We start from the raw sequence: 26,430 nt of genomic DNA, 5'->3' as shown, positions 1-26,430 counted from the left end.
ACTCTTTGAGTTTCCCAGGGATGTGCTGGATTTGGGTTGGGATGCAAAGCACTTTTGGGATGTACGGGGAAGGTTCCACCGTGATCTTGGCACCCCAAACCCCTTCCCCAGGCTGCAGGAGCCAGCGCTGCACCTGCAGCCCAGCACCCCACACTCCCCACTCACAACACCTGAAACGGGGGCAGCTAAAGGGCTGGGGAAAAACGTGTGCTCGCAGCTTTCCTTCCCTCCAAGCCATCCCAAAAGGCTGGAGAGCCACAGGAAAAAGCCGCAAAGTGAAGGGAAAGATAAATCTTTATTGTGCACGGAGCAAGGGGTGAGACGGGCAGCACCCGTGGTTGATCCAGCACAGCCACTCCAGTGATCCCTCGCTCCCTCCTGCCCCCTAAACCTGGGTTCTCCTGCCAGGTGCCCGGCCCTGAGCCCCAGCCACGCCTCCTCTCCTCGCTTTGGTGGCCAGAGGGCATCGGTGGCGACCACGGAATTCCCAAAAAAGCAGCTGGATAAACAGTCCCAACCCAAGAGCCTTTCCCATGGGATGCTGGATGCGAGTCCCCCGCCCCGGTTCCCCTTCCCGCGGGCACCTCCTCCCTCCCGCAGGGCAGCCCCGCACGGGCAGGGACGTGGAGGCAGCGCAGGGTGAATTTAAAGAGTTTATTCGCTCGCACGCAGACGGTGGCATCCCTTAAAAACCCAGTGTGTACAAAGTCACAGTCACGGCTTGCGGAGCGCCGCGCAGCGCCCTCAGAGAAACACAAAACAACTCATGAAAAGTCATTAAAAGTCCCGGCGTTATGTACAGCTAAGTGCCAGCTCGAGTATTCACAACACAGTAACGTACTGCAAGAAGTCGCTTAGGAGTAGTTCCCTTGAGAAACAACCTTCGCTCCGGCGGGGCCGGAGTCTGTCGCGTCCGTGTGTCCGGTCCCGTCCGTGTGTCGCTCAGTGCCGCTGGCACGTGTGCAGGCGGGACGCGTCGGCGGGGCCGTGCTCCCGCTGCAGGCGGCACGCCAGCCCCTCGGCACACGGGCAGCGCTGGAAGATCTCCAGGCCGTGGGTGCCTTTCCGCCGGTGCCGGGTACACACCTGCCCCTCCCGCAGCACCGGCTTGCAGATCTTGGACCAGAAGTGGCGGGCGCAGCACAGCCCGGCCGCGCAGTCCGACGAGCGCAGGCAGAAGTCGCCTTCCTCTCCTGCGTGGGGACAGCGGGGGGATGCTCAGCCAGGCGGGGACGCCGGGGCAGGGTGGGCACCCCACACTGATGGATCCCACGGGGAACGGCGGAGTGGGCATCCCGAACCACCCTACGGGCGGGCTGGGCACGCCGGGTTTATCTTCTGGAGTCAGCGGGACTGGGGGGACATCCCGGACCCATCCCACAGGGAACAGCAGGGAAAGGGAGACATCCCCGACCGATCCCACAGGGAAAGGGAGACATCCCGGATCGAACCCCTGGGGGATGGTGAAGCAGAAAGGGCATCCTGGACTGATCCCCTGCGGCGCACCAACACAGAGTGGGCATCCCGACCCATCCCACAGGGGACAAAGGTGCAGGATGGACATCCCGGACTGATCCCAGGGGACAGCGGGGTGACAGCAGCCAGGACTCCTCACCTTTGGCAGTGGGGAGCCAGGCGGGAGCGGGCGTCCGTCGGGGCAGAGCCTCAGTGCCCGTCTCCTCCAGCTCGGCCGCTCCGTGGGGCGGCTCCGGGGCCGTGCAGAGACCTGCGGGGTCGGTGGGGCGGCTGTCAGCCTCGCGTGGGACCCCGAGCCCTCCCGCGGCCCCCAGCCCCAGGTGTCCCCTGCCCTCACCATTGCTGCAGGTCATGCCGGGGCAGCACATGGCATCGCGCAGGCAGCGCTTGCGGCGCCGCCGGCAGCCGAGGCACAGCGGGGCCCCCCCGCCGCGGGCCGCCCCCCCGCAGAACTCCTCGGGGCCGCAGTCCTCATCTTCGGCGCACGGGAAAGGCTGGGGGTCACAGAGGAGGCGGGGGGGATCAGCATCCCATCCCCGAGTGTCCTCCCCTCCATCCCCAGTGTGCTCCTTCTCCAATCCCCGGCGCGTCCGCTCCATCCATCTCATGTGTCCCTCTCTCCCCCCGCCTCCATCCCCGGGACGTCCTCCCGTCCCCGGTGTCCCCTCCACCCCCGAGGTGTCCCCATCACCCGGTGCGTCCCTATCTTCCATCGCCGGTGTCCCCCCTCTCCATCCCCGGAGTGTCCCTTCCATCCCCTGGGCAGCCTCTCCATCCATCTGTGTCCCCTCTTCTACCCTTTCCACCCCCAGTGTCCCCTCCATCGTTCGTGTCCCCCTATTCCACCTCCCTGTGTGTGCATCCTCACCCCCGACGTCCCACCCTTCATCCCAAATGTGTCCCTCGACTCCATCCCCGGTGTGTGTCCCCATCTCCATCCCCGGTGTCCCCCGATCCATCCATGCTCTCTCCTACCTGCCGGGTGGCGGCTGGCGGGGCCTTGTTGCTGCCGTCGAAAGGGGGTGCGGGGGCGGCGCTGGCCTCGGCCGCCCCCCCCGGGGGGGGTCCCTTGATGGCGTTGGAGCTGAGGGCACCCCCGGGAGCCGCCGCCCGCCCCGCCGGGGCCGCGCAGCTCAGCGCCGCCAGCAGCGCCACCAGCCCCCGCATCCTGGTGCCTCCCGTGCCCTCCCGTGCCCGCAGTGTCCCGGAGCAGCAGCACCGAGCCGCGAGCAGCGGCTCCTGCGCTCCTCCGCCGCCTTTATACCCCCGGGGCTGCCTCCTGCCCGCCCCTCGGGGCGGGGGGCCCGCCGGCTGGGATTTCAAAGCATTCCCGGGGGGGGGCTGTACCCGTGAGCCCCCAAAACCGCCCCCACCCCGCCCCGAGGGCTCCCACATTGGTCGGGAGGGGGTTTCGCAAGGGCGAGGGTAGAACGTCCCCCCCAGCATCCCCCGCCCCTGTTCCCGGCCAGATGCTCCGCACTCCCCGACGCCGCCGCTGTCTCCAGCCGGGCGCGCCCGACGGAGGGGACCGGGAAGAGGGAAGGGGGGACACTCCCCCTTGTGCAAACCCCCATAGTGGATGGGAGCCGCTGTGGGTGCAGAGAGCCCCCCCCGTCCTCCCCCGACGGCAGAGTCGGTCCTTTGGTCTCCTCTAAGTCTCCCCCCCGCCGCCTCCCCCGCGTCCTTCCTGGCGCCAGCGCAGCCTTGCAGGAAAGGAGAGGGGCTGCTCCGCATCCCCCCGCGCCGGGCGCTGTGCGGGGACACGGGGGGGACACACGACGGGACTCTCGCTGTCCTCCCCCTACTCCCCTGACCCCAGCCGGGGCGGGGGGCAGAGCCGGCGGGGGGGAGCTCCGGGTCCTTTGATGCGGGGAGATCAAAGGAGTCGTCCCCCCCCCCCCAATTCCTTTCCCAATCTCTCCCCCCCATTCCCTTTCTATTCCCTCTCCGCTCCCTCCATTCCCCCCCATTCCCCCGGCCCCAGCGCGCCCTCTGGCGGCCCCGCCGCGCCCCTCTCCCCCTCCCCGGTCCGGTAATTAACTCCGCTTAATTAAGCCCCGTTAATTAACCCGGCTTTTCCTGGCGGCGGCCCCGTGCTCCCGTTTATTTCTTTTCTCAGCTTGGTTTAAATGAGAATACGAAGAGCCGGAACAGCAGAATCCCCCGTGGGGATTCGGACGCTGCAATTCCTGCAATTAAGGTCCGCCCCCGGTCCCGGTATCGCTGTCCCGGTATCCACTATCAGCTGTTCCAGCCCTGAATGGCTCAAGCCGGGCTAATAATTGCCTGGGAAGGTTTCGGGAGCACAGCGGGCAGGTGCCGTCAGCAGCGGCTGAGTCACGGCCGGGCGACATCCCCAGCACAGCCCGGCCACCCCTCCTGCCTTCCCTATTTTTAGCCTGGAATAGCGAGTGCCATGCCTCGCCCCGAAATCTCGGCGTTCTCCCGGCAGTTTCAGGTGAGGGCCACGTCACCCCGGGGTTTTTATTGCATTATTAACTTCGACCTGCGATTGCTGCATCCCACAGAATGACTGGTGATGATTCCCGGCTCCTCCTCGGGCTGTTACCACATTTATCTCCCTCCTCAGAGGATGTTTTGTTGCTCCTTTCTCCCAGCTTTTGCTCACCTGTGTGTCATCATTAAATCACAGGATGATGTTGGGTTGGAAAGGACCTTAAAGCCCATCCAGTGTCACCCCTGCCATGGGCAGGGACACCTTCCACCATCCCAGGCTGCTCCAAGCCCCATCCAGCCTGGCCTTGGACACTTCCAGGGATCCAGGGGCAGCCCCAGCTTCTCTGGGCAACCAGTTCTGGGAGCAGAACCCCTGTAACCCCACATTTCACCACCATCCAGAAGATCTCTCCCAAACTCGGCTCCTGCTCTGGAAGACACCCACTGACAGCCATTCAAAAGTAATTATTTTTATTTCAACTCTATAAAGTATACAACAGGCACTCGGCAATTACAGCTGCAGGGGGAGTACAGAGCGAAACAAAAGCCATGGAAGTTTATGAAAAAAAAACAAAACCCAAAGTTCCTCAGTCAACATCCAAAGAGTGCAAGCGGCCGATGGCCGGGGCGTGACCGACATCTGCCCGACAAACAAAACCTCTGCCATGGAAGGAGAGAAAAATCAGAGTATAAAACAAAGGGCTGGGGTAAAACCAGCGTAAATTGGGACTCGGGGGGGAGAGGCAACTCCAAATGGGAATTCCCCCTTTTTCTGAGAAAGCCCTAAAAGCGCCCAAGTCTCGGTGTCAGGGCCGGGGAGCCGCGGAGGAGCTTCCAGGGCTCATCCCCGTGGATGCAGGGAACGGGGCAGGGTAAAGCACAGATCCTGTTTTGTTGAGCGGTGCAAATGAGCCTTGTCTTTGCACCGGGGTTTCAGGTTGGGAAAACGCCGGTGAGGGTGGATTTTTCCCAGGTGGGAGATTCCCAAGGGGGGCTGTGTGGGACAGCACAGATGGGTGGGATCTGCAGAGCTTAGCAAAACAGGAATACCTGTCTACGGACTGCTAGGATGTCAGAGATTAATTTGACCCGCACATCACATTTATACATTTCACAGAAATGACTCTGTATCTCATTAACAGATACACAGCTCTGGTACATTGAACAGAAATCAGAGAACGACGTCATCATTTCTGTAATTCATAGAGATCAGATAATAAAGGCTTAGAAATCGGTAGCAGAAAGAACTGTAAAACGCAGCAAGCTAAGAAAGGACGACAGTTTGAGGTGTGTTTGTCTTTGTCATGCAGCATAACACCAAATTTCTCTTTTTTTTTTAATAAGATGCCATGGATTTAAGGCACTTGCAACAATGCCAGATAGCCAGTGACGTTCTAGAACTATGGGACAGGTGGGTGAACGGGACAGCTGACAGAAAGTTTAATCATACTGACAAATATGACACTAATTCAAGTCTACCTCGACCTAAAAACATTACATTACAAATAAGGAAATGAAGGAATAATGCCATGGAACTGGAAAAGAACAGAAAGTTCTGTGTGACCCACAAAACATCGACACGAAAATACCTATTTACAGAAATATCTGCTCGTGGTCCTGCTGTTGAAGAAGAGTTTGCTGTGGGCAATGCAGCTCCAGGAGAAGCTACAACACCGATCAAAGCCCCCTCTGGAAACACGGGAGCCGATTCCCCCTTCCCTAAAAACACTGTCGTCCCATAGATCAGGAAAGGAGACAAAGAAATAAGGACAGAGGTGGAAACACAGAGGCAATCCCTTGTTGTGGATATATAGAGATATATATAAAGCAACTTAAATATATTATTATAACTGAAGGCTTATCATATACATATGCAAAGTGTTAATGCTCAGGAGAGGCCGTGGAAGTCGAGTGAGGTGTTTGATATCAAAATAAACTCAGATTCAGCACAGTGCACACTGCAGGTGTCAATTCCCATGCCTGGCACAAGCTAAAAAGGGACAGGAGAAAGAAACCAAACTCCTCAGCCCATTCTAGACACTCCTTCATGTCACATTTTCAGGTTGATCCCCAAATCCTTGCGGTGCTTTATCCTCCATGCCTGCCAATTGCGTCAGGTGTCACCATCCTGGGACAAACTCCTACAGAAAGCTGTCCCCATGGAATGAAAATCCAGGGGGATGTGAGGGGAGCATTTGCCTGTTAGGCCTGTTAAGATGCCTGGTGAATGTTTTAGCCCTCGTGCTCAGCTTTGGCTCTCAGTGCTGTCCATCCCTTGGAGAAAGGTGGAAAAGTCAGCAGGTGCTGCCTTTTCCCTGTGATTTCAAAGGCAAACAAAGTTTTAATGGTTAAAGAACAGCAGAAGTTCTGTGCCAGAGGTGTGGCCTCACCCTTTGGAAAACAGAGGGAATTCCAGAACCAGACTGGTTTCAAAGGTGTCACACGACCCAGCTCATGTTAAACAGCAGACATGGCCCACGCTGTCAAAATACCCTTTTGAATAAATCCTTTAATGAAAAACATGCAGAAGAGTTGGGACTTAGCATCAGGGAAGGAATTTTTTACTGCTCAAACAGACCTTTTCCATGTAATATGTGGGAAAAGTCCTTGTCAGTGAGACTTGATCTTTCCTCGGCTCTTGGCAGCTGAGGTCGAAGGAGGCAGCACCTGCTCACCCATGGCAGGGGCTGGAATAAGAGGACCTTTAAGGTCCCTTGCAAACCAAATCATCCCATCATTCCATGATTCTGTGTCTTTTTGTGGCAAGGTCTCACAGAGAGACCAAAAGCTGATGTTTCCTGTTGGATAATGGGATACACTTTTAGTCCTGTGTATATGGGACAAATGGACACCCCGGATCCCTCTGCTGCATCCTATAAACCAGAGGAGGGAATTCAAGCAAAGGAAAAGCAGTAGAAGTGAGGGAAAAGCATATCCTGATAATATTGTTTTTCCCAGTTCTTTTTTCCATATGGATTTGGCCATGCCTGTGTTAAACACAATCACGTGGACCTGGCACGCTGGAGACCTCACAGGGATCTTCCAATATCCATTTCCCATTGAATTCCACTGACTTTCCTGTGGAGCTCCTTAGCCTGGAGAGGCATCAGGATTATTGGCAACGGTCCGTCAGAGCCAACAGACTGGCCCGGGATTTCTGTTTTAATGAGATTCTTTAAACACAGAAGAGATGCAGACATGGAGACATGGAATCATCAAAAGGGAGAACAGAGCCTCTGCTACATATTCCTGACAGGATGGTTCAGGGACAGGTTTCTTCCCAGGTGAGAGTTGGATGTAGCACCTCGAAAGGACATCACAGGTCTCATATTTTTCCCTTTGGGCCTAAAAAGGTCAAAGTTATCCTTAATTTTATACCAAATCAGACGGGTGGGCTGCTGTTGCTTTGTTCAGGACGGTGACTGGAGCACTGTGAAATGGATCAATAGATGTGAAATGGATCAATAGATGTGAAATGGATCAATAGATGTACAATGGATCAACAGATGTATGATGGATCGATAGAGGTACAATGGATTCATTCCATGATTTTTCTCTTTCCATGCATGTATTGGTACCAAGGGAAAGGAGAACTGAAGCCCAAAGGTGGTGCTTCCACGTGAGGGAAGCGACCCAACTCTGCCTTGACAGCATCTGCAGCAGTTGTGCTTTTGTTTGACCAGGCTGAGCCAAAATGTTTCCAAAACAAAGAGGAAATGGAACATTCAGTCTCGTGGGGAACACTGCTAGGAAAGGAAAAGGACACATTCCCCACTGCTTTGACGGGAGTGCTTTGCCCGTGCTCCTCCTGGGCTCCGGCGCTGCCCTGCGGAGCTCAGAGGGTGGGAATAGCCCAAATCCTGCACTGGAGTAGCTGCAGCACTTCTTAAGTTACTACTGATCCTACGGAAAAAGCAGCTGGAATTAAGTGCCTCTTACTCTACAGATCTCTCACTCTGCTAATCAAGAGTGTGCCAGGATCTCTGTGGCGACAGAAGAGGAGTTCTGTGCCGGAGAAAGGCTCTGTGTCAGGACCACCGTGCCCACGCCAGGTCACGTTCCAACAGAAAACATGGAGAGCACTATTGTCACTAAGCAAGAAGTCCTAATGCCACTGGAGTTACTGGAGCAGCATCAATCAAGGCATCATGGTGACCCCGAGCACGAATCCTCCCCAATTCCGGTCTTCCCGTTCCGCTGGCAGCCACGTCCCAGGAAAAGCTGTCCTCGGCAAGGCAGAAGCAGGTAAGAGAAATAACATTAAAAATCTATGTCCCATCCTGAGTTGTCGTCAGGGGGTGGCTCGTCACTGTCCTCTGGGAAGCTGTCGAAGTTGCTTGTGTCCGTGGGAGACGCGACCTGTGGGGGGAAAAGCGACACGAAGGGGATGTTCATCCTAGTGCTGACATTCCCTCTTTAGCCCACAGCCATGGGCATCCCAGAGAATCCCCAGCAAGCCAGGGAAGGGCTGCATCCACAGCTTTTTGCTGGGGGATTTCCCCCAGCTCCCCTACTCTCCTGAGTTTTCCTACCTGTTGCCACAAGGTTATCACAACAGACTTGGAAAAGGCCTCCTCCTCGAGCCCAGGATTTCCCATCCATGGCTCCAGGATGCTGAGCTGAGCCCTGCTGCCTTTATGTTTCCTGACATTGCTCAGCCTCAGGATCCCTCCAGAGAAACCCATCTTCCCGGGATGAAGGCCAAGCCCATTTCTTTTTTAGAATTCATGACAATTGAAATCTACCCTGGCTATAGAATTTGAGCTCTTCCTGCTTTGTGACAGTGAGGGAAGCTTTCTTACAGTGAGGACTTGGCAAAATCAAGACAATCAAACCCAAAAAAACAATATAAGAGGAAACCAGCAACTCTCCAGCCCAAAACAATGAGAGTCTTACTAGAAATTTAATACTTTAAGCTTTACCCAGAGCAGGAAAACACTTGCTGCAGTTTTCAGTCATTTCATTTGGGAAGAACCTGAGCCAGGGGCCAACTGACAGTCATTAAATCCTAGAATTCTGGAATGGATTGGGTGGGAAGGGACCTTAAAGCCCATCCAGTCCCACCCTGCCACACCTTCCACTATCCCAAGTGTCCTTGGACACTTCCAGGGATCCAGGGGCAGCCACAGCTGCTCTGGGCACCCTGTGCCAAGGCCTCCCAGGGAACAATATTTTTTTTCCAGTATTGGGCCTGGATTGATCTCAGGGGTCCCACTTGGCCTTGTAAACCTTCCTAAGATTCCCACTTGATGTTGGATGTTGCTGCAAGCCTTGGGAAAAGACAGGAGTTCCAACTCCAGCTCTGCATTTAATGTGCTGCCCAACTGCATCAGCATTTTCCTGCTGCTGAACACGTATTGGGGGAAATCGGGATCATGGAATACCCAACTCATTTTGGAAAAATAAACCCACCCTACAAAATCTTAGTGGTTTTCATTTCTTTAGGATTATCTGGATCTGTTGACTTCACTGGGGCTCCTTCACCCTTTGCTTCCTCAGCTCATCTTTGGAAGAGGCCTGAGCTTTTAAGGAGAGGTAAAATCACAGATTCCAGCTGTGATATTGAGGCTCAGCAGTGTCATAGCAGCATGTTGTAAACTGGGATCTTTCCAAAAATCCCATGGAATAAGAGCTCTTTGATTGCCTCACTGGCAGTGCCACGTAAGAAATGAGAGTTTAAGAACTGGGAAACGTCTTTTTCTTCAAAGGAAAAGGAACTAATCTGTATGTTTGTTCCTGCTGGCTCTTTCCCAGCTAACAAGGAGAGGTGGATTGAAGGAAAAATAGATGCCTGCCCCCAGAGCTGTATTTTGGGTCCCTTTTCAGAGTGGCAGTTGAGACTTTGCCAAAAAAATTTGTGGGAAACAAGGTGGAGCAGGATTTACAGCTCTGGGGTTGACAAAATTCGCAGTTCATGGGTTTGGAGAGGATCTCAGGAGCAGGTCTGAAGGAGCTGCTACGCCCAAGAGCTCAGGGAAAGGATGAGCTGGGTTTAACCAGGATTAGGGCCAGCCTGGAGCTGTCCTGGAAGAGGGAAGGATGCTCCCGTCTATTCCAGTCAGCCTTGCTATATGGGGTAAGGGCAGTGTTGGAAATGCTCCTGTTAAACTAAAAATCCACCAAAACCAGTTAGGAAGACATTTTGTTTTGTTGTTTTTTTTTTTTTTTTTCAGGCTCCATGGACATCCTGCATTCCTAAAGCAGGAGTTGCAGCTGGATGTGGAGGAGGAAACTTGAATTTATTGCCTGACTTGAAAATTGGTTCTCTGGATGGATGAATAGGCATTAAAAATAGGCCAAGGCCAGGTTGGACAGGGCTTGGAGAAACCTGGGATAGTGGAAGATGTCCCTGCCCACAGAAGGTGATGGAACTGGATGAGCTTAAAGGTCCCTTCCAACCCAAACCATCCCAAGATGGTAGCTTGAGCTTAGGAGAAAAAAAACCCCAACCAAATCCAGCTTCTGAAACATGAAAACATTTCTGAATTGCTATGGGAGAGATTTGCCAAGTTCTGCTTTCTCCCACTGACTCCAGGAGCTCCTGCATCCCACAGGGCAAAAGGGGGGGATGGGAAACCCTCCTGCTCTTTCCCTAAGCAGACTTTGGGATGGCAGATTCAGCCCCGGAGCTGGGCCGGCTGCAGGAGCTGCAGGACGGAGCAATGGGTGCAACTGAACCCCCATTAATGGCATTCTCCCGGTGATCCCCAGGGATTAAGCTGGAACAAGGAGGGGAGGCTGCAGGACAGAAGGGGCTGAGGTAATTTCTGTCAGCTAATCCTGTTTGGCTTCCCTTTGCAGCGGGGCTTTGAGGGCAGAGAGCTCACAAAGACATCAAAGGAAGGGCTTTGCTCCAAAGGAAAATGAGTGGAGCTGTCCCTCCGAGCCTGCTCCCGGTTAAACATCAACAACGCTTTTCATGTAGGACATGGATGCAGGGGAAAGAGGGGCACAGGCACAAAAGACAGCACAGAAGGGAAGGTTAATGTGAAAGGAAAGGAAGATAGCATCCAAATCCCACTTGCCTTTCCAAAGGAAATGAGAATGAAGTCTCCTTCAAGGCAAGAGGACACAGCTGAGAGAAGGGGTGGAAGTGGCAGCTCTCCACAGAAATGGGAAAAGGAGATGCAGAAACAAGTGGAGCAGGTGAGAGAGAGGAAAATTTACTGGAGTGAGTGATCCTGCCTTGATTCCCTGCTACAAAGGGGATTTCTTCATGGTTGTGCCCTCCTCAAACTGCCTTCCCAGGGAAGAGCCTCCCTGGAGAGCAAGCTTAGCTGGGAATGTGCCTGGAGTGACTTTTTCAAGCATCTCCAGAAGAAAAAAAGCACATTATTCCCACTTAACCCAACATACCACTGCCCAAAGCTCACAGCATCCCTGAGGAATTGGCCATGGAGGAGAAAATAATGATAGAAAAACTTACACTTGGGATTATGGGAGGTGTCAGTGTCCCTTTCCGTAATCCTTCCCAATTAAAGCCTTCAAACCATCTGAAGGGAAGGAAGAATCCAGCAGTTAGACAGGTGTAGCACAGGAAGAAAAGAAATTCGCTAAAGCAACAGGTTTCATCTCCCACAGGTTTTGCCTTCAAATCCCTTTGGAATTTTTCCTGTCATCTTTTTTGGGGACCAAGGAAGAAGAGTGTGCAGCAACCCCATGGTGATGCCACAGAAGCGGAAATTGCCAACACTCAGATGGGAACCATTCCTTGCTGCAGGTGTCCTGGAAGCTGCTCCTTCCCTTCCACAGGGTGAATCCCTCCCACAGGAGGCCCTTTTTTCCCCATGGAATTGGGTTAACTCCCACCTTCATGCTCAGTGATGTCCCACTTGTGGTTTTCCTCAGGTTTGCCCCAAGGTGGGTGGATGATCCCTGAGCCTTCCCACAAAACCATCCATCCAATCCATTCCTGCTGCTTTGGGGATGGGAGAAGGGGAGATCCAGTACAGATGGATGAGAGAAATTGTTCCTGGAATGGGTCTCTCACCTGTTCTTATCCCAACAAACTCCTAAGACATGACGTAACCACTCCCATGGGACCAAAAGGGGAGATGAATTTACATTATGGATAGGAAGAAAACTGAGGTGTTTGAAATGCCTCTTTCTGGGGGTTGGAGCTGATGGCTGCTGGAGAAGACACTTACTTGTGCTTTTGGATATCTTTCACTCCATTTTTCAAGTTCCCTAATCTTTCTGATGGATTGTCCCTGTAAAAGGAATAACAAATCCTAAATCCCTCTGCCCAGCTCATTTCTTTGCAAATAACATCAAGGCTTTTTGTTTTGTTCTTTCATCCACTTACCTGCATAGTTTTTTAATTAAATTAGCAGCATTTTTGGCAATCTTCTTTGGAAATTCGATCATGTCTATTCCCCTTAATATGATGTTATAGGTCTTCATGGGGTCTGGGCCTGAGAAAGGGGGACTTCAGAGGGCACAGGGAAGGAGAAAAGATTAAAAACTCATCATTCATAAAAATTTCTCTTTAAAACAGCATTAAAGTGTGATAAAATGAACCCAGACGAGAAAAGGTAGATGTCAACCAGGAATGCTTTGCTCCCCATGATCCTAACCATTTCTCAAGGAGCTCTGGAATTCAGGGATGTTGGCTGCAGAAAAATACCAGGAAGTTTTCCGTGCTAAACCTCTTCTTCCCATGGAAGCTGTGTGGAAACAGCCTGAGGCAGGAGGCTCTGAGCAGCATTCCCTGGTTTATCTTTGTGTGATGGGACCTGATTCCAGTGGGGATTAATTGGCTTTCCACGGATGGGGAGTTGTGTGTGCGCAGCCCTGAAGGATGGGCCGGTGGAGGGGATGGATCCTTCCCCAGCTCCTGGGGCTGAGTGCTGGGGGAAGAGGTGAGAAAGCTCCAGGAAGCCACCCCTGCCAAGAGCAGCAGTGAAATCCCAAATTAAATATGGGAAGGGATGGATGGTGCCCAAACCACCTCCTCCTTCCCAGCAGTGAGGAACCTCCCCAGCTGAGTGCCAACCCTCACTCTTCTGCCATCATTTCCAGACCGTTCAGGGCCAAACCCTTCCTCTTTCCCCACCATGTTCAGCCCGTTCAGGACCCAACCTCCCCAGCTGAGTGCCAACCCTCACCCTTCTCCCATCATTTCCAGACCATTCAGGGCCAAACTCTTGCTCTTTTCCCATCATGATCAGCCCACTCAGAGCCAAAAAAAAAGATGATTTCAGTGGAAAAGCCACCATGGAGCTCCCTGGCCCAGCCCTGCCCCGGCCTCCTCAGGGTGACAAGGGCAGAAATCTTGGGATGAATTTCGATGCCCATACCTGCCAGTCAGGAGCTCATACATCAGGATTCCCAGGGACCAGTAGTCTGCTGAAATGTCGTGACCTTTGTTCAGGATGATCTCGGGGGCTACGTACTCCGGGGTGCCACAAAAAGTCCATGTTTTCTTTCCAAATCCTATTTTCTTTGCAAAGCCAAAATCGACCTGGGGGAAGGGGCAGGAGAGCGTCAGGGCAGGGCATCAGAGGGAATGTCAGCCGTGGGCTCTGCTCCTCTTGAAGTGAAGCAAGGCAGAAAGGAGGATTCCTCATGGGAATTTTTCTCCTAATTAAAGCACCCAGGGTCATTCCAGGACCAGGGAACCACAGTGACCTTTTTGCTGATTTTTCCTTGGGAAAATTCCCATGAGGGAAGCATGACCCGCACCAAGGGTTTCTTGGGGGTTGAAAATTTCTATCACCCACAGCTCAGTTGATTTATTTTGCTTTTTTTCTTTCAAATTTAAATTAACATGGGTAAGGAATGGTTTTAAGCTGTGAGAGGGCAGGGTCAGATGGGATATTGGGAAGGAATTGTTCCCTGGGAGGGTGGGCAGGCCCTGGCACAGGGTGCCCAGAGCAGCTGTGGCTGCCCCTGGATCCCTGGAAGTGTCCAAGGCCAGGTTGGACTTTGGGGCTTGGAGCAGCCTGGGCTAGTGGAAGGTGTCCCTGCCCATGGCAGGGGTGAAGTGGGATGGGTTTTAAGGTCCTTTCCCACCCAAACCATTCCAGAATTCTGTGATTTAGGCACCTGCTTCCAAGTTTGGTTTTCTCTCCCACCACAAGGAGTGAAGCAGTACAAGTGTCGTCCCAGTTTGGCTGTTGGGATTTGCTGGGCTCACCAGCCTCGCTGTGGCCCTACAGCAGTGGCAAGCGTGGAAAATCAGATTGTCCTGGGAAGTGGAGTCCCCTGGGGGTGGTCAGGAACCCACATGGTCACAGCCCACAGAGGACCTGGGACACTCATGCTCAGGGACACGCCTGGGGAGCTGGGGAGGGACCAGCAGAGCCCCAGATCCTCCTGGGGTGGGAGAAGGACAGTCCTGCACCTCATCTTCTTCTACCACCCGACACCTCAGAGGAGCCCCAGCCTCAGGGAAACGCTGCAGAGGGGAAAACCCCAACATGACTCAGCAGGTGACATGTGGAGGCTGCCAACAGGCTGTGACGATGGGCTGAGTTACTGTCCCCAGCTGCTCCCACCCCAAAGAGCCCCCAGAGCAAGGCACAGAGCCCTTGGCCCCCCATGACTCCCAGGGGCCATCAGCCCCTTCTGGACCAGCTCCTTTTAGGGCTCCTGTCCTTCACTGGTGGCTTCCCAAGGGCCCACATCCTGCAGCACCTCCCACCAAGGGAACAATTTCTTCTCTCCTGCCCCTCTCCAGACTCTCACCAGGCCATTTGGGTACCCTGAAAAGCAGGGTGCCTCTCCTGAGTTCTAGGGCAACAGGTCATTCTTTGCCCAAGACAGCCAGGTGGCTTTCTCCTGATGCTCTTTTCTCAGCATTCCAGGAGTGTGGATCAGAATGCCGAGCCAGAATCAGCATTTCCAGCTCAGCCATGCCCTGAGCCCTGCTGGAAGGCAGGAAAACATCCCAGTGGTGACGACAACACCTCACCCTGATCTCCTCTCAGCATCCCCTGATGGGCCCCCTGGGGGGACTTTGCTCCTCTCTGGCCAAACCTTTGTGGGAGCTGGGGGGGAATTTTTTTGGCACTCACCAGCTTGGCATAACCTCGGTGATCCAGAATGAGGTTCTCTGGCTTGAGGTCCCTGTAAATGATCCCTTTGGAATGCAAGTAGGCAAAGGCTTCCACCACACACGCCGTGTAAAACCTGGTCGTGGAATCCTCGAATGAACCCCTGTGGGAAGGAGGGAGGGAAAAAGGCATAAAGCCATTAGATGAATCCCTGGAAAGTGGTTTCCTTCCTCATGGAATTAATTCTGCTGTTGAAACTTTTATCACTGCAGTAAAATCACTTTTTAACACCTGGAAAGTTTCTGTTGCTAAATTCACCCTTATATCTCAATCTAATTAAATTTCCATTTTTGAAGATGCCTCTTTGCCTCCAATGTCTGAAACTATTTTAAAGTTTATTCTATAATTTAGAAATAAAACTTTGAAATCCTTGTCTTGTAAGCAAAAAGTTATTTTTTTCTAATTACAACTTTAGTTTTTGAGTGTTAAAACTCCTTTGAGGAATGCAGATAAGTTCTGTATTAATGTTCCTAACTCAGACAAAAGGCAGAAAAATCACAGCTGCTGGGACTTGAAGAGTTAATGCAAATTCCAAACTGCACCTTTGGATCCTTGTTTCCACAGTTTTCCAAAGAAACCACATCCCCCTGCGTGCTGGGGGTTGGCTGAGACCAGGAGGGTGCCTAAGCTAGATGGCAGCAGAACCTCAGTTTAAATCCCAGAGAATCAGAGATGGAATTATCAGGCTCTGAGAAAAGATCAGGAAAAATCCTACCCAGCACCTTCTAACTTTGCTCCAGTTCCTGTTTCAGTGAGAAAAAGGCTGCTGGGAAAAGGAAGAACTTGGGGAATTAAAAGACAATTTAATCTTGGCTTTCTGATTAATCTTTCTAAATTTAATGGAATTCTGTTCCAGTGATGAGGCTATTGCAGAGTTACAATTCTCTACATCATTTCCTGCTCTGTGGGCACATCCCATGTGCACCCAGAAACCCAAAACACTCCAAGGTCAGCCCTCCCAAGGCAGGGACTGTGGGGTTTTGGGCATCTCATGCTTTCCTAACTAATATTTTTTCCATGTCACTGCTGCATCCTGATGGAAGAGTGCTCCTGGCAGGGTGTGGATTTTGATTCTCACTTAAATCAGCAGCCCTGGTGTTATATGGGTCAACAGACCCTGCCCAGCTCTTGATTTCCTGCTGCTCATTGCTCTCAGCCCTGGCTGGGCCATAAACACTGGGAAATATTTATGGATATTATTTATCAGTGTCCGTGTGGCAGAGCTGAAAGTTGATATTCACACTCACAGAAGGAGGGCTGCAAACACACAGGTGGGAAATGCTCTGAGATGGGAAATTGTGATTTAAAAACTGTTACATTGAAAGGACCTGGAGCTGCTGGAGCAAATCCAGAGGAGGCCATGGAGATGCTCCAAGGGCTGGAGCCCCTCTGCTCTGGAGCCAGGCTGGGAGAGCTGGGGGTGCTCACCTGGGGAAGAGAAGGCTCCAGGGACACCTCAGAGCCCCTTCCAGGGCCTAAAGGGGCTCCAGGAGAGCTGGAGAGGGACTGGGGACAAGGGATGGAGGGACAGGACACAGGAAATGGCTTCCCAGTGCCAGAGGGCAGGGATGGATGGGATATTGGGAAGGAATTCCTCCCTGGGAGGGTGGGCAGGCCCTGGCACAGGGTGCCCAGAGCAGCTGTGGCTGCCCCTGGATCCCTGGAAGTGTCCAAGGCCAGGTTGGACTTTGGGGTTTGGAGCAGCCTGGGACAGTGGAAGGTGTCCCTGCCCATGGCAGGGGTGGCACTGGATGGGCTTTGAGGTCCTTCCAACCCTTCCAGTTGGAATTCTGACATTTCAGACATCCCTGTCTGCAGGACAAGTCCCAGCTCACCTGTCCCTGAGAATTGTCCAGAGCTCTCCCCCCAGGCAGGCCTCCATCAGCATGTACAGGTACTTGCTGTCCTTGAATGTCCTGTAGAGCCTGAGGGTGGCAAGCAGAAAATCACAAATAAATCCATTATAAAAGCATTAAACTCGCTGGTTTGAAAGAGTTTAAAGAAGCTGAAATGCTCTTCCTCTTCCTCCCAGGAAGGAATGTGGAGGAAAAACTGCCTCAAGGGATAAGCCAGGCTTTGTGTACCCATCCTCAAGTTCTGAACTGTGCTCTAAAATCCATGCTCTGTGCTCCACAGGATTTTCTAATGATATTACATTAATTAGATTTATAGATGTGCTTAATAATATTAAATAACTATGGTGAAAAAACACAGAGATTCTTCTTTTTACTTGATTTCAATGTTCAGCTGCTTTTGTACTTCCTATTCCACTTGTGGCTTTATCCATCCAGGCTTCCAGCAGGGTGTGGATACAGGGAAGGTTTCTTGGCAGCTGTTTGGATAATAATTTTAACAAGTTCTGCAACAGGAAGGAATGCTGAGGGTGACTCCTGGTGCAATTCCCGCATTCCCGGAGCTTCCAGGAGTTAAAAATTCAGGAGGTAAAAATTCCAGGGGTTAAAAAAAGCTGCTGCCACACAAAGGAAGTGAAACCAGGTGGGTTTTGCAGATACCAGCTCTTCCCTGCTAACCCCAGTTATGATTTTGATGGAGCTGTGGGATAGATCAGCGGGAAAACACTGCAGGATTTTATTCCTTTGGAAGACATCCATTTCTATTGATATAAAACTAATGGTCAGTTATAACTGACCATTAAATAATGCTAAAATTGATGGTTTTAACAAAAAATCCCCCCACTTATTTCTTGCCACTTGGACAAAATATCATTTCTCTTAATACACATTTAATCTATATTAAAGTTTACATAAGACTTCAAGAATCCAAAATGGAATTTTAATTAAATAGTTTTTAATTGTTTGGTAATTTAAATAATACTGAAATCCTTTCCCTAATTAAGGCAGCCCTGCTGAAATTTTTATGGGCATTAAATCTGGCCTAAAATACACAGATAAAAAAAAATCAAGTATTATTTATCAGCTATCATGGAAGCACAAAGTTTAGATACATGAAGGGGCATTATTTCAGACTTAGGTTTAAATGACACAATATTTGAAAAACTTCTTTATTTATTTCTTTATTCCTCAAAATATTTGCACTTGTTTGGTTCCTGATCCAGCCCAGAACATTTTGTCCTGTTTGAGTTTTAGTTTATCTAAAAGTCAATTTTATTTAGTGCCATTTGGCCTCTCCTGCTCCTTTTGCCTGGTTTAATTCATTTTAATAACCAAACTCAATTATTCTTCAAAGACTTTTTAACAAACACAATGAATTAAGAAAATAACCAAGTTCTTCAGGAATTTTGTCTTTCCCATTCTAATATCCCAGAGGTTGTGCCCTTGCTCCAAGATTATTTTAAACCCATCTTTCATCCATCAGCCCAAAACTGAATAAATCTACTGAAATATTCAAATTTCTGCACTTTGCACCCAGGAAAAAAAAATATCCCAGCTGATCCAAGAAACGGAATAAACAAGTTACTGGATAAGCAATAAACAAGTTGAATAATTTTAGGATAGAAACTATAGGAAAACTTGAAATCCCTGTGGATGGGTAAGAGGACAAGAGGGGAAAAAGCAGAAACCAAGTTTGATAAATCAATTATTTTCTAGCAATAGCAAAAGGTTGGATTTGTGACTTGGAAAGTCCCTTCCCAGAGGAGGGTTTCCATGGGATATTAAATATAATTCAGGGATGGCTGTTGTTGTAAAAGGTGAGAAATACTGCAGGATATGGAAAGAGGAGATGCACAGGTAAAACATCCTTGTTCTGCTTCCCTGGTGAAGGATAAAGAGTGGGAATGAAGCAGGATTTCATTTATCAGCCATGAATATCAGTGGTTCCATTAACAAATGCTTGGAGGCTCAGGACGGGTATTTCTGGGAAGGGTGGCTTGGCTGGCCCTGAACTTTCCCTCTCATCCCCAAACAGCTCAGCCTTCCAAAAATCCAGAGGCTGGAATAGCCCACAGGGAATATTTAGCTCCAGCCTGGGTAACAAGGAATGTTATGGATACAACAGCACATCCTGAGGGAAATGGCAGCCGGGCAGTGTCGGGCTCCAGTTGTCACCCATGAATCACAGGAGAAGCCACAGGCTCCAGGGGAATCCCAGGGATGAGCCTGGGAAGGAAACACCCCCTGAGTGCCCCGGCCTGGCCACATGCTTCCCTTTGGATTCATCCCAAGGGCTTGGTTTCACCCCGGGTTTGTTTGTTCTCCTGAGCAATTTCTGGGAGCAGGGCTGATCTTCTAAGGCAGAAAAGTTTTCCAGGCATCTCTGAGGCTGGGATGAGGCAGCCTTCACCTGGATGCCCTTCAAGGTAGATCCAGAGATCCTCAGCATCCACTGCTCTATCCTGTCCTACAGCATTGGAAGAAATCCCTCTCTGTCCTCACAGGCCCTTAAAAGCCAGGGAACGTTGTAATTTGGGTGGAAACAACCAAAAATGCCTGTCGCCCCTTTTATTCCCTGGAGATGTGCTTAGGTTTGGGGCAGGAAGGTGGTTTTAATGTGTTTGCCTGTGAGGAGTCCAGGGATGCTGAACTCGAGTTGTCAAATATTCCCTAAAGAGAAATGCTGGACACAGCTGCTCATTGTCATGGCCCTGTGTCATTTCAAAGGGTGAAGCCCTGCCTTCCAGCTTCCCTTAGTGGGAAGGAAGACTCAGAAATTGGGAAGGAAAAGGAAAATTAACCTTGAGCAGGGGCAAAGCCAAATCATGATACATAAATAAATAGATAGATAGATAGATAGATAGATAGATAGATAGATAGATAGATAGATAGATAGATAGATAGATATAAGGGGCTCCAGGAGAGCTGGAGAGGGACTTGGGTCAGGGGACACAGGGAATGGCTTCCCAGTGCCAGAGGGGCAGGGATAGATGGGATATTGGGAAGGAATTGTTCCCTGGGAGGGTGGGCAGGCCCTGGCACAGGGTGCCCAGAGCAGCTGTGGCTGCCCCTGGATCCCTGGAAGTGTCCAAGGCCAGGCTGGACTTTGGGGCTTGGAGCAGCCTGGGATAGTGGAAGGTGTCCCTGCCCATGGCAGGGGTAGAACTGGATGAGCTTTAAGGTCCCTTCCCACCCACATCATCCTGGGGCTCCACATGGATGGTCTGGAAGCACCAGTGAGCTCTGCCCAGCTCATTCCTCCTGCTCCACATCTCCATTCCCTCGCAGGAGCGGAGCTGACGGCTTTTCCACGCTGTCTGGCTGATCCCTGTGTGGATCCCTGGAATGCTGAGGGCCCAGGGCCCGGGGCAGAGGGAGGTACCTGACGATGAAGTCGGAGTGGGCACTCTGCATGATCTGCTTCTCGGAGCGGATGTGCTCCTGCTGCCGCGTGTCCACGATGTGCCGCTTCTTCAGGATCTTCATGGCGAACGTCTTGGCCTCCTCGCTCTTCAGCTGCACCTGGGCACGGCAGGACAGGCCGGGGTTACACACAGGATATCCCACCTCCCTGCCAGCAATCCCACCTGCCTGCCTTCCAGGAACCTCCCACCTCTCCAGTCATCATCCAGGTTTTTAACTACTTGGCTTACTGCTAAAAAATGCCGTTTCTAAACACCAGGATTTCCAGGGAAAAGCCAAATGTGGGCGTTGCTCTGGGTTGTTGCCAGTTAACATCCAGCTTTCCCCCTTTCCTCCGGCTCACCCCACCCGTGCTGGCTCTGGCTGGGAATTGCGGAGCTGGGATGCCTGCAGAGGATGAGCAGACCTGGCTTCCCAGCAGCACTGCCTGCTCACTGCTCTGCTTTTCACCTTAAGCCTCTGCCCCCTATTTTTAGCTCGGTTCCCCGAGCTGAGGCCGACAGGAGTTGTTTGCTTGCTCTCGAGGTAACCCTGGCAACTTCTGAACCCTGAGAAACCCCGAGGAACAGGTCCCTATCCCAAAGCCAGCTGGAAGGCAGCCACCCTTCCCATCCTGGCCAGCCCTCTCAAAGGAACCCCGCTGTTGACCTCCCAGGCCTCCAAGTCTGCTGCTCACAATATTCCAGTGAGATGCTGTCCCCCTTGTCGAGCACCAGGTGCCATCTGGCAACTTCTGTTCTGGTGTCCTTGTAGGAGTTTGGCTTCTGCCAGAGGGAAGCAGCCTGGCTGTCACTGAGCCCCGTCAGAAACCCAGCCTGCCTTTAGGGCTAGGAGGCAACACTCAGGCAATCAGAATTATTTAATGTCAGATCTGGTTCGGTATTGTTTTGCTGACAGGAATGTGGGTGGATATGAGACATGGCACCTTTATAGAACCATGGAATGGGCTGAGCTGGAAGAACCCTTAAAGGATGATTCAGTCCAACTCCTGGCCCTGCACACACACTTTAAGAATCCCACCATGTTCCCAAGAGTGTTATCCAGACATTCCCCTGGGCTTTTCCCAGGCCACACACCCTGAACTTGAACAGTTTCTTGTCCAGCTGCTTTGTTCTGTTGTGGTTCAGGGATCAGGGGAAGACCAGGAGGGATGGTATCCCCATGGAAACACCAGGAGGGATGGTATCCCCAAGGAAACAGCAGGAGGGATGGTATCCCCATGGAAACAGCAGGAGGGATGGTATCCCCATGGAAACACCAGGAGGGATGGTATCCCCATGGAAACACCAGGAGGGATGGTATCCCCAGCATCCCCAGAAATGAAACTGGGAGCCTCAAGTCCAAAAGGACCTGCAAACCTTAAGGAAATCAATCCCAACAGGTGGGTCCTCAGCTGGCAGAGAGGTTTCCAACACCACCACCACCAATTATTTAAAGTCTAACAAATGACAGGCCACTTGTGGCCAAAATGTTAATAATTAAATTAAATTATTAAATTAAATTATTAAATTAAATTATGTAATTATTAATTAAATTTTCATAATTAAAAAAAAATTATATATATATATAAAAGCCAGATTTGTGGTTTCTCATTCCCCACAGCCTCAAGGATTTCCAAGCCCACATAAAACTTTTGTTTTTCCAAAGCTCCTGTCCTGTTTTTCACACTGAGATTCCTCATCATTATCTTTGCTGGAAATCTGTGTTTGCCATTTTATTTTCAGAGAAACACATTACAAAGTCCCAAACAATGCCCAAAAAGTAAAGCAGAACATTTTTCTGTTCTGCCTCATTATTTCTTATCCTGGTTTGACCACAGCTCAAAGCACAAAGAAATTCTGTATATTTAGCCAACTAAAAGTGATAAAAGCACTTTTGGTTTGGGGTTAGAGTTTGGTTTCTATTTTTTTTTTTAAGTCTCATTTTGAATAAATGGCCTCAGTTTAACTGTTTGGATGAAATATTGGATATTATCCCATTTGAACCAAGGCAGGGGAGCAGGGAGGTGGCACACAGATGACCTGATGAAAATCAAGGTGAAATCTGGGCTGAGCAGAATTTACCCAATTTTGAAAACAAGAAATAATTAAATTTTGGGAGGACTAAGGATTAACTTGTGGAGAACTTATCCTTTCTTTTGTTTGGAATCCAGATTTCTTGGCTTCCCACCGGAGCGTTCCATGTGGTGATGGACAAGCACCACCACTGTTCCCCAAATTGTTTCACACCAAAGTATTTGCAAAGTCCTTGCAAATTCTTCAATTCAGATCTATTCTCTTTCAGCCTGTATTTTTTAATGTTAGGTTGTCCACACACAAAAATAATCAAGAAAGCAGCTCCAAGCAGCAAAATCAAGCATATTTTGGTTGATTTGGGCATCAAACAATAAAAAAATAAATATTTAGCACTCTAAATTCACTTGAAATTCCCACTAGTCAATGTTATAATATAGTATAGTATAGTATAGTATAGTATAGTATAATAATAATAATAATAATAATAATAATAATAGTAACTTCATGTTAATCTGTGCCAGGCATCAGTGTGAAAATAAACCCAACAACCTGGTGGAGACTCAGGAGAATAAATTCCAATATCACAAAACAAAGGGTGCTGGGAGAAAATCCCAATGTGTCCCCTTATTTAATACCACAGATTTTGACCACCTAATTCTTGTGTCTCTCATGTAAAAGGCTATTTTTTAAAATTTTATTACTATTTTGTCAGGGATGGAGAGCCTGGGGAAGTCACTTGCTTTTCTACACTTCCAAGTTAGTCCAGGGAAGGAAATTTCCAAGAGGAAGAAGGCAGGGAGTTTATCTGGTGTTTGAGGATGTCCTCACTGCTGAAGGTATTAAATATAGAAAAAGCAGCTGCAATTATTATTATTATATTAGTATATTATTATATTACTAGATTAATATATTATTACACTATTATTATATTAAATATAGAACAGGCATCTGCAATTAGCTCAGGCAATGCCTGGACCTGATGCCACCAGAGAATTCAGATCCATTTTCCATTCCCAGTCCTTTGGAAGGCAGAAAATTTGTGGGATTTTGAAACCACAGAGGGATTAATTTGCATTAAAAGTGCTGATGCACCAGAACTGTTCAGGTACAGAATCCAAGGGCTATTTTTTTGGATCACCTGGAAAACGAGCCCTGGAGGAGAAGATTTTCCTTCTATTCCAGACTGCTTGAGCCTTCTCCTTGCTCTGCTTTCTGCCAGTCGAGGTGATTTTGAGGACTATTTTATGATGTAAAGGTGGGAAACTCCAGGTCACTTCTATTATTCTTACCAATAATAGTTATTAGTGTTAATATTAATTAATACAAAAATACCCCTGTGTCCAATCTCAATCTCATTCCAAAAGTTGAAAAAAATATGTAGGAGTCACCTGGATTTTTTTTTTTACTTAAAAAACACTAAACATGGTAAATCCTAAAAAGATGAGAAGGGGCTGCTAAGGACACCCTGTCCTTCAATCCTGATGGGAAAACCAGCCCAGGGAGCCACAGGAACCACAAGGATTTTGGGTTTGAGCTCAGAAGGTGCAAGAAAAAAGGATTAACAAACATTTTTATTTTGCTTAGAGATATAAAATGTACATAATATATAGGCTGTATATATATAGATATATGTGCACAGCTAATATAAATATGGAATATTTATAGGTGTCAATACAGTGGAAGGTATCCCTGCCCATGGCAGGGGGTGGAATGGGATGGGTTTTAAGGGCCCTTCCAACCCAATCCATTCTGGAATTCCATGGGCAAAGAAAGGCAGGGAAAAAGGAAAGCTGCAGCCTCTCTGGCTTTTCTATATCCTTGTTTCATAGGATCACAGCTGGCTCCTCCTGTTGGAATCACTCCAAAATCCTTCCTTTGCTTTATGGTTTTAAACTTCTGCAGTTTCCAGGACACACAGAGCACTCCAGGCCTGATTTTTGTCTGGTGTTTAACATTTATACATTTAATATACATTATATATACACTATATAAACAAATATGGTTTTACATCTTGGTTCTTTCTCAGGCTGGCTGGGAAAATGGGTATTGATGAGGAATCCAGAGCTGAATGGAAAAGAGGAAAAATGAGCTGTGTCTTTCTTATCCTTCCTCCTCCCTGCTCGTATTCCCTATAAATCATCCCAATGTGTGTTATATACAGTCTGCAACTCCAGCAATTCCTGGGCTGATCCAATACCAGCTGACCTTGGGAAAGTGGAAACTTTCATAAATATTTACCAGGATGCAGAACAAGCCCCCAGAGAAAGATTTATTTCCGTGACTTAACATTTCAGGGTATTTCCAAGGGATGGAGGGCCAGGACACAGGGAATGGCTTCCCACTGCCAGAGGGCAGGGATAGATGGGATATTGGGAAGGAATTGTTCCCTGGGAGGGTGGGCAGGCCCTGGCACAGGGTGCCCAGAGCAGCTGGGGCTGCCCCTGGATCCCTGGAAGTGTCCAAGGCCAGGTTGGACTTTGGGGCTTGGAGTAGCCTGGGATAGTGGGAGGTGTCCCTGGCCATGGCAGGGATGGCACTGGATGGGTTTGAGGAGCTCACTCACCACAGTTTCCCTCTGTGTCCCTCTGAACCTCCACAATAACAAAGCTGTTTTGCCAAGGGAATTTTGCTTCCTGCAGAATTTTTCCAAAAGAAAGGAGCCAGAAATCCACTCTCTGCTGAAGCATGGCTATTTCCCTATCACATCAAATAAGAACGGATTCAACAGCAGTGCTTCGGGAGCTGAATTCCAAGTGCTCCTGCTTGCTGGGCACTCCCAAGGTCCTGAATTTTCACTGTTTCCCAGCTCGATCTGGTGGAACCAACAAAAATAGCAACAGCTGTTGCTGAGAGCAGTGTTTGCAAGCTGAGCTCCTGATCCCAACAGCTGAACTGCTGCACACAGAGCAGTGACTGCTCCTGTCCCAGCAAGAGGGGACAGCCTGCTTTTCCTACTGAATGGATTCCTCTTCTCCCAGGATGGAAGAGAATTCCCCATAATCAGCCAGGGGGGGTCAGGCTCTGCTGCTGTCTCTGGGGGACAGGACAAGGGGAAACGGCCTCAAGCTGTGCCAGGGGAGGCTCAGGTTGGACACCAGGAGGAATTTCCCCATGGCAAGGGAGCTCAGGCTTTGGCAGGGGCTGCCCAGGGAGGTTTGGAGTCCCCATGCCTGGAGGTGTCCAGGGAAGGGCTGGACGTGGCACTCAGTGCTCTGGGCTGGGGACAAGGTGGGGATGAGGCACAGCTTGGACTCCATGGGCTGGGAGGGATTTTCCAGCCTCAGTGATCCTGGATTCTGTGAATTTTTTGGCTTTTGAAATAATGGATCTTTTGGTTGCTATGAAGGGAGGAAGATCTGGGGATTTCAGTGAGGGATTTGAGATCATGTACCCAAGGAAATCCCAAACTCATCTGACAATGTCACTCCTTCTGAGCTCAGCAAAATCTTGGGGATGCTCTGACCCTTTTTTTCCATCCTTTCCCAACATTTGCAGCATATTCCCTTCCCCAGCATGTGCAGGATGTTTCCTTTTATCACACAGCCATGTGGGGCTGGACCACTGCAGGGGCGTGTTTTAATTTTCCCTGGATTTTGTATTCCTGTTGAAACTAAACTCATCCTTTGTAGATGGAAACACATCCTAGGGCTTGTCTGTTCATGGAAAGGGTCTTGGCAAAGTTTGGAAAGATGGGATGTGTTGGGAGCCCATCAAATCTGGGCAGAGGCTGGATCAGGATATGAGCTGAGCCAGAGATTTCAGCTCCGGCTGGAGGCAGGAATTAAACATAAAAATAGGTTTTATATTTCAGACAAATCCAAACTGGGAAGCAGAGCAGGATCATGTAAGGGATTGTTGGAGTTTAGCTCCATTTGATATTTCCAAGACCCCACAGCAGTGAGTTTTTCCATTTCCTACATATCTTAGCCATAGAATCCTTCTTCCTCTATTTTATTTTCCTTGGAATGTTTTCATGTATGAAACCCTTGACATTCCTCACTTCTTTTTAGCCTTTTGCTTCCAGACATTTCTGCAAAATCAGTTCTACCTCTGGGTTTTATAGGAAGACAGAAATTTTAAAATATTTTAACATATTTGCCCAATATTTGCCCTTTACTCATAAAAAACTTGGCTGTGTTTGTTGTCAAG

General features: G+C 49.9%; 2 protein-coding genes across 8 annotated transcripts in view; both read right to left on the bottom strand.

Annotated features, from left to right (window-relative positions):
• Positions 1–640: 640 nt before the first annotated feature.
• DKK1 (dickkopf Wnt signaling pathway inhibitor 1) lies at positions 641–3,226 on the bottom strand. Its single transcript, XM_005530743.2, has 4 exons — positions 2,452–3,226; positions 1,814–1,970; positions 1,616–1,726; positions 641–1,193 (listed from the first exon to the last, which is right to left on the bottom strand). Exons 1-4 carry the CDS (start codon positions 3,208–3,210, stop codon positions 943–945), a joined length of 1,278 nt encoding a protein of 425 aa, XP_005530800.2. The 5' UTR covers positions 3,211–3,226; the 3' UTR covers positions 641–942.
• Positions 3,227–4,387: 1,161 nt separating this feature from the next.
• Positions 4,388–26,430, bottom strand: part of PRKG1 (protein kinase cGMP-dependent 1) — a 362,401-nt gene continuing 340,358 nt past the window's right edge. For all 7 annotated transcript variants that reach the window (XM_014259495.2, XM_005530727.3, XM_088059523.1 and 4 more), the window contains 8 exons: positions 20,226–20,365; positions 16,826–16,915; positions 14,952–15,093; positions 13,233–13,396; positions 12,239–12,361; positions 12,081–12,143; positions 11,360–11,426; positions 4,388–8,292 (listed from right to left, as the gene is read on the bottom strand). In XM_014259495.2, coding sequence (XP_014114970.2) covers positions 8,194–8,292; positions 11,360–11,426; positions 12,081–12,143; positions 12,239–12,361; positions 13,233–13,396; positions 14,952–15,093; positions 16,826–16,915; positions 20,226–20,365 — 888 coding nt within the window. In that variant the 3' untranslated portion in view covers positions 4,388–8,193. The remainder of the gene's footprint in view (positions 8,293–11,359; positions 11,427–12,080; positions 12,144–12,238; positions 12,362–13,232; positions 13,397–14,951; positions 15,094–16,825; positions 16,916–20,225; positions 20,366–26,430) is intronic.

This window comes from Pseudopodoces humilis, chromosome 9, assembly GCF_049639895.1.
Source record: "Pseudopodoces humilis isolate 2021_Gansu_Grassland_sample_001 chromosome 9, ASM4963989v1, whole genome shotgun sequence".
Taxonomy (NCBI): domain Eukaryota; kingdom Metazoa; phylum Chordata; class Aves; order Passeriformes; family Paridae; genus Pseudopodoces; species Pseudopodoces humilis.
The sequence above is the reverse complement of the archived record's forward strand: the minus strand, read 5'-3'. Positions and strand labels throughout refer to the sequence as shown.

What these genes read in the sequence shown, in the direction of transcription:
- DKK1 (XM_005530743.2), bottom strand. Translation starts at nt 3,210, where the DNA reads ATGCGGAGCAGCCCCTCTCCTTTCCTGCAAGGCTGCGCTGGCGCCAGG. An exon ending in CGCCAGCCGCCACCCGGCAG is followed by an intron (nt 1,971 to 2,451) that starts GTAGGAGAGAGC and finishes TGTGACCCCCAG; the next exon opens with CCTTTCCCGTGCGCCGAAGA. An exon ending in CGGCATGACCTGCAGCAATG is followed by an intron (nt 1,727 to 1,813) that starts GTGAGGGCAGGG and finishes CCGACCCCGCAG; the next exon opens with GTCTCTGCACGGCCCCGGAG.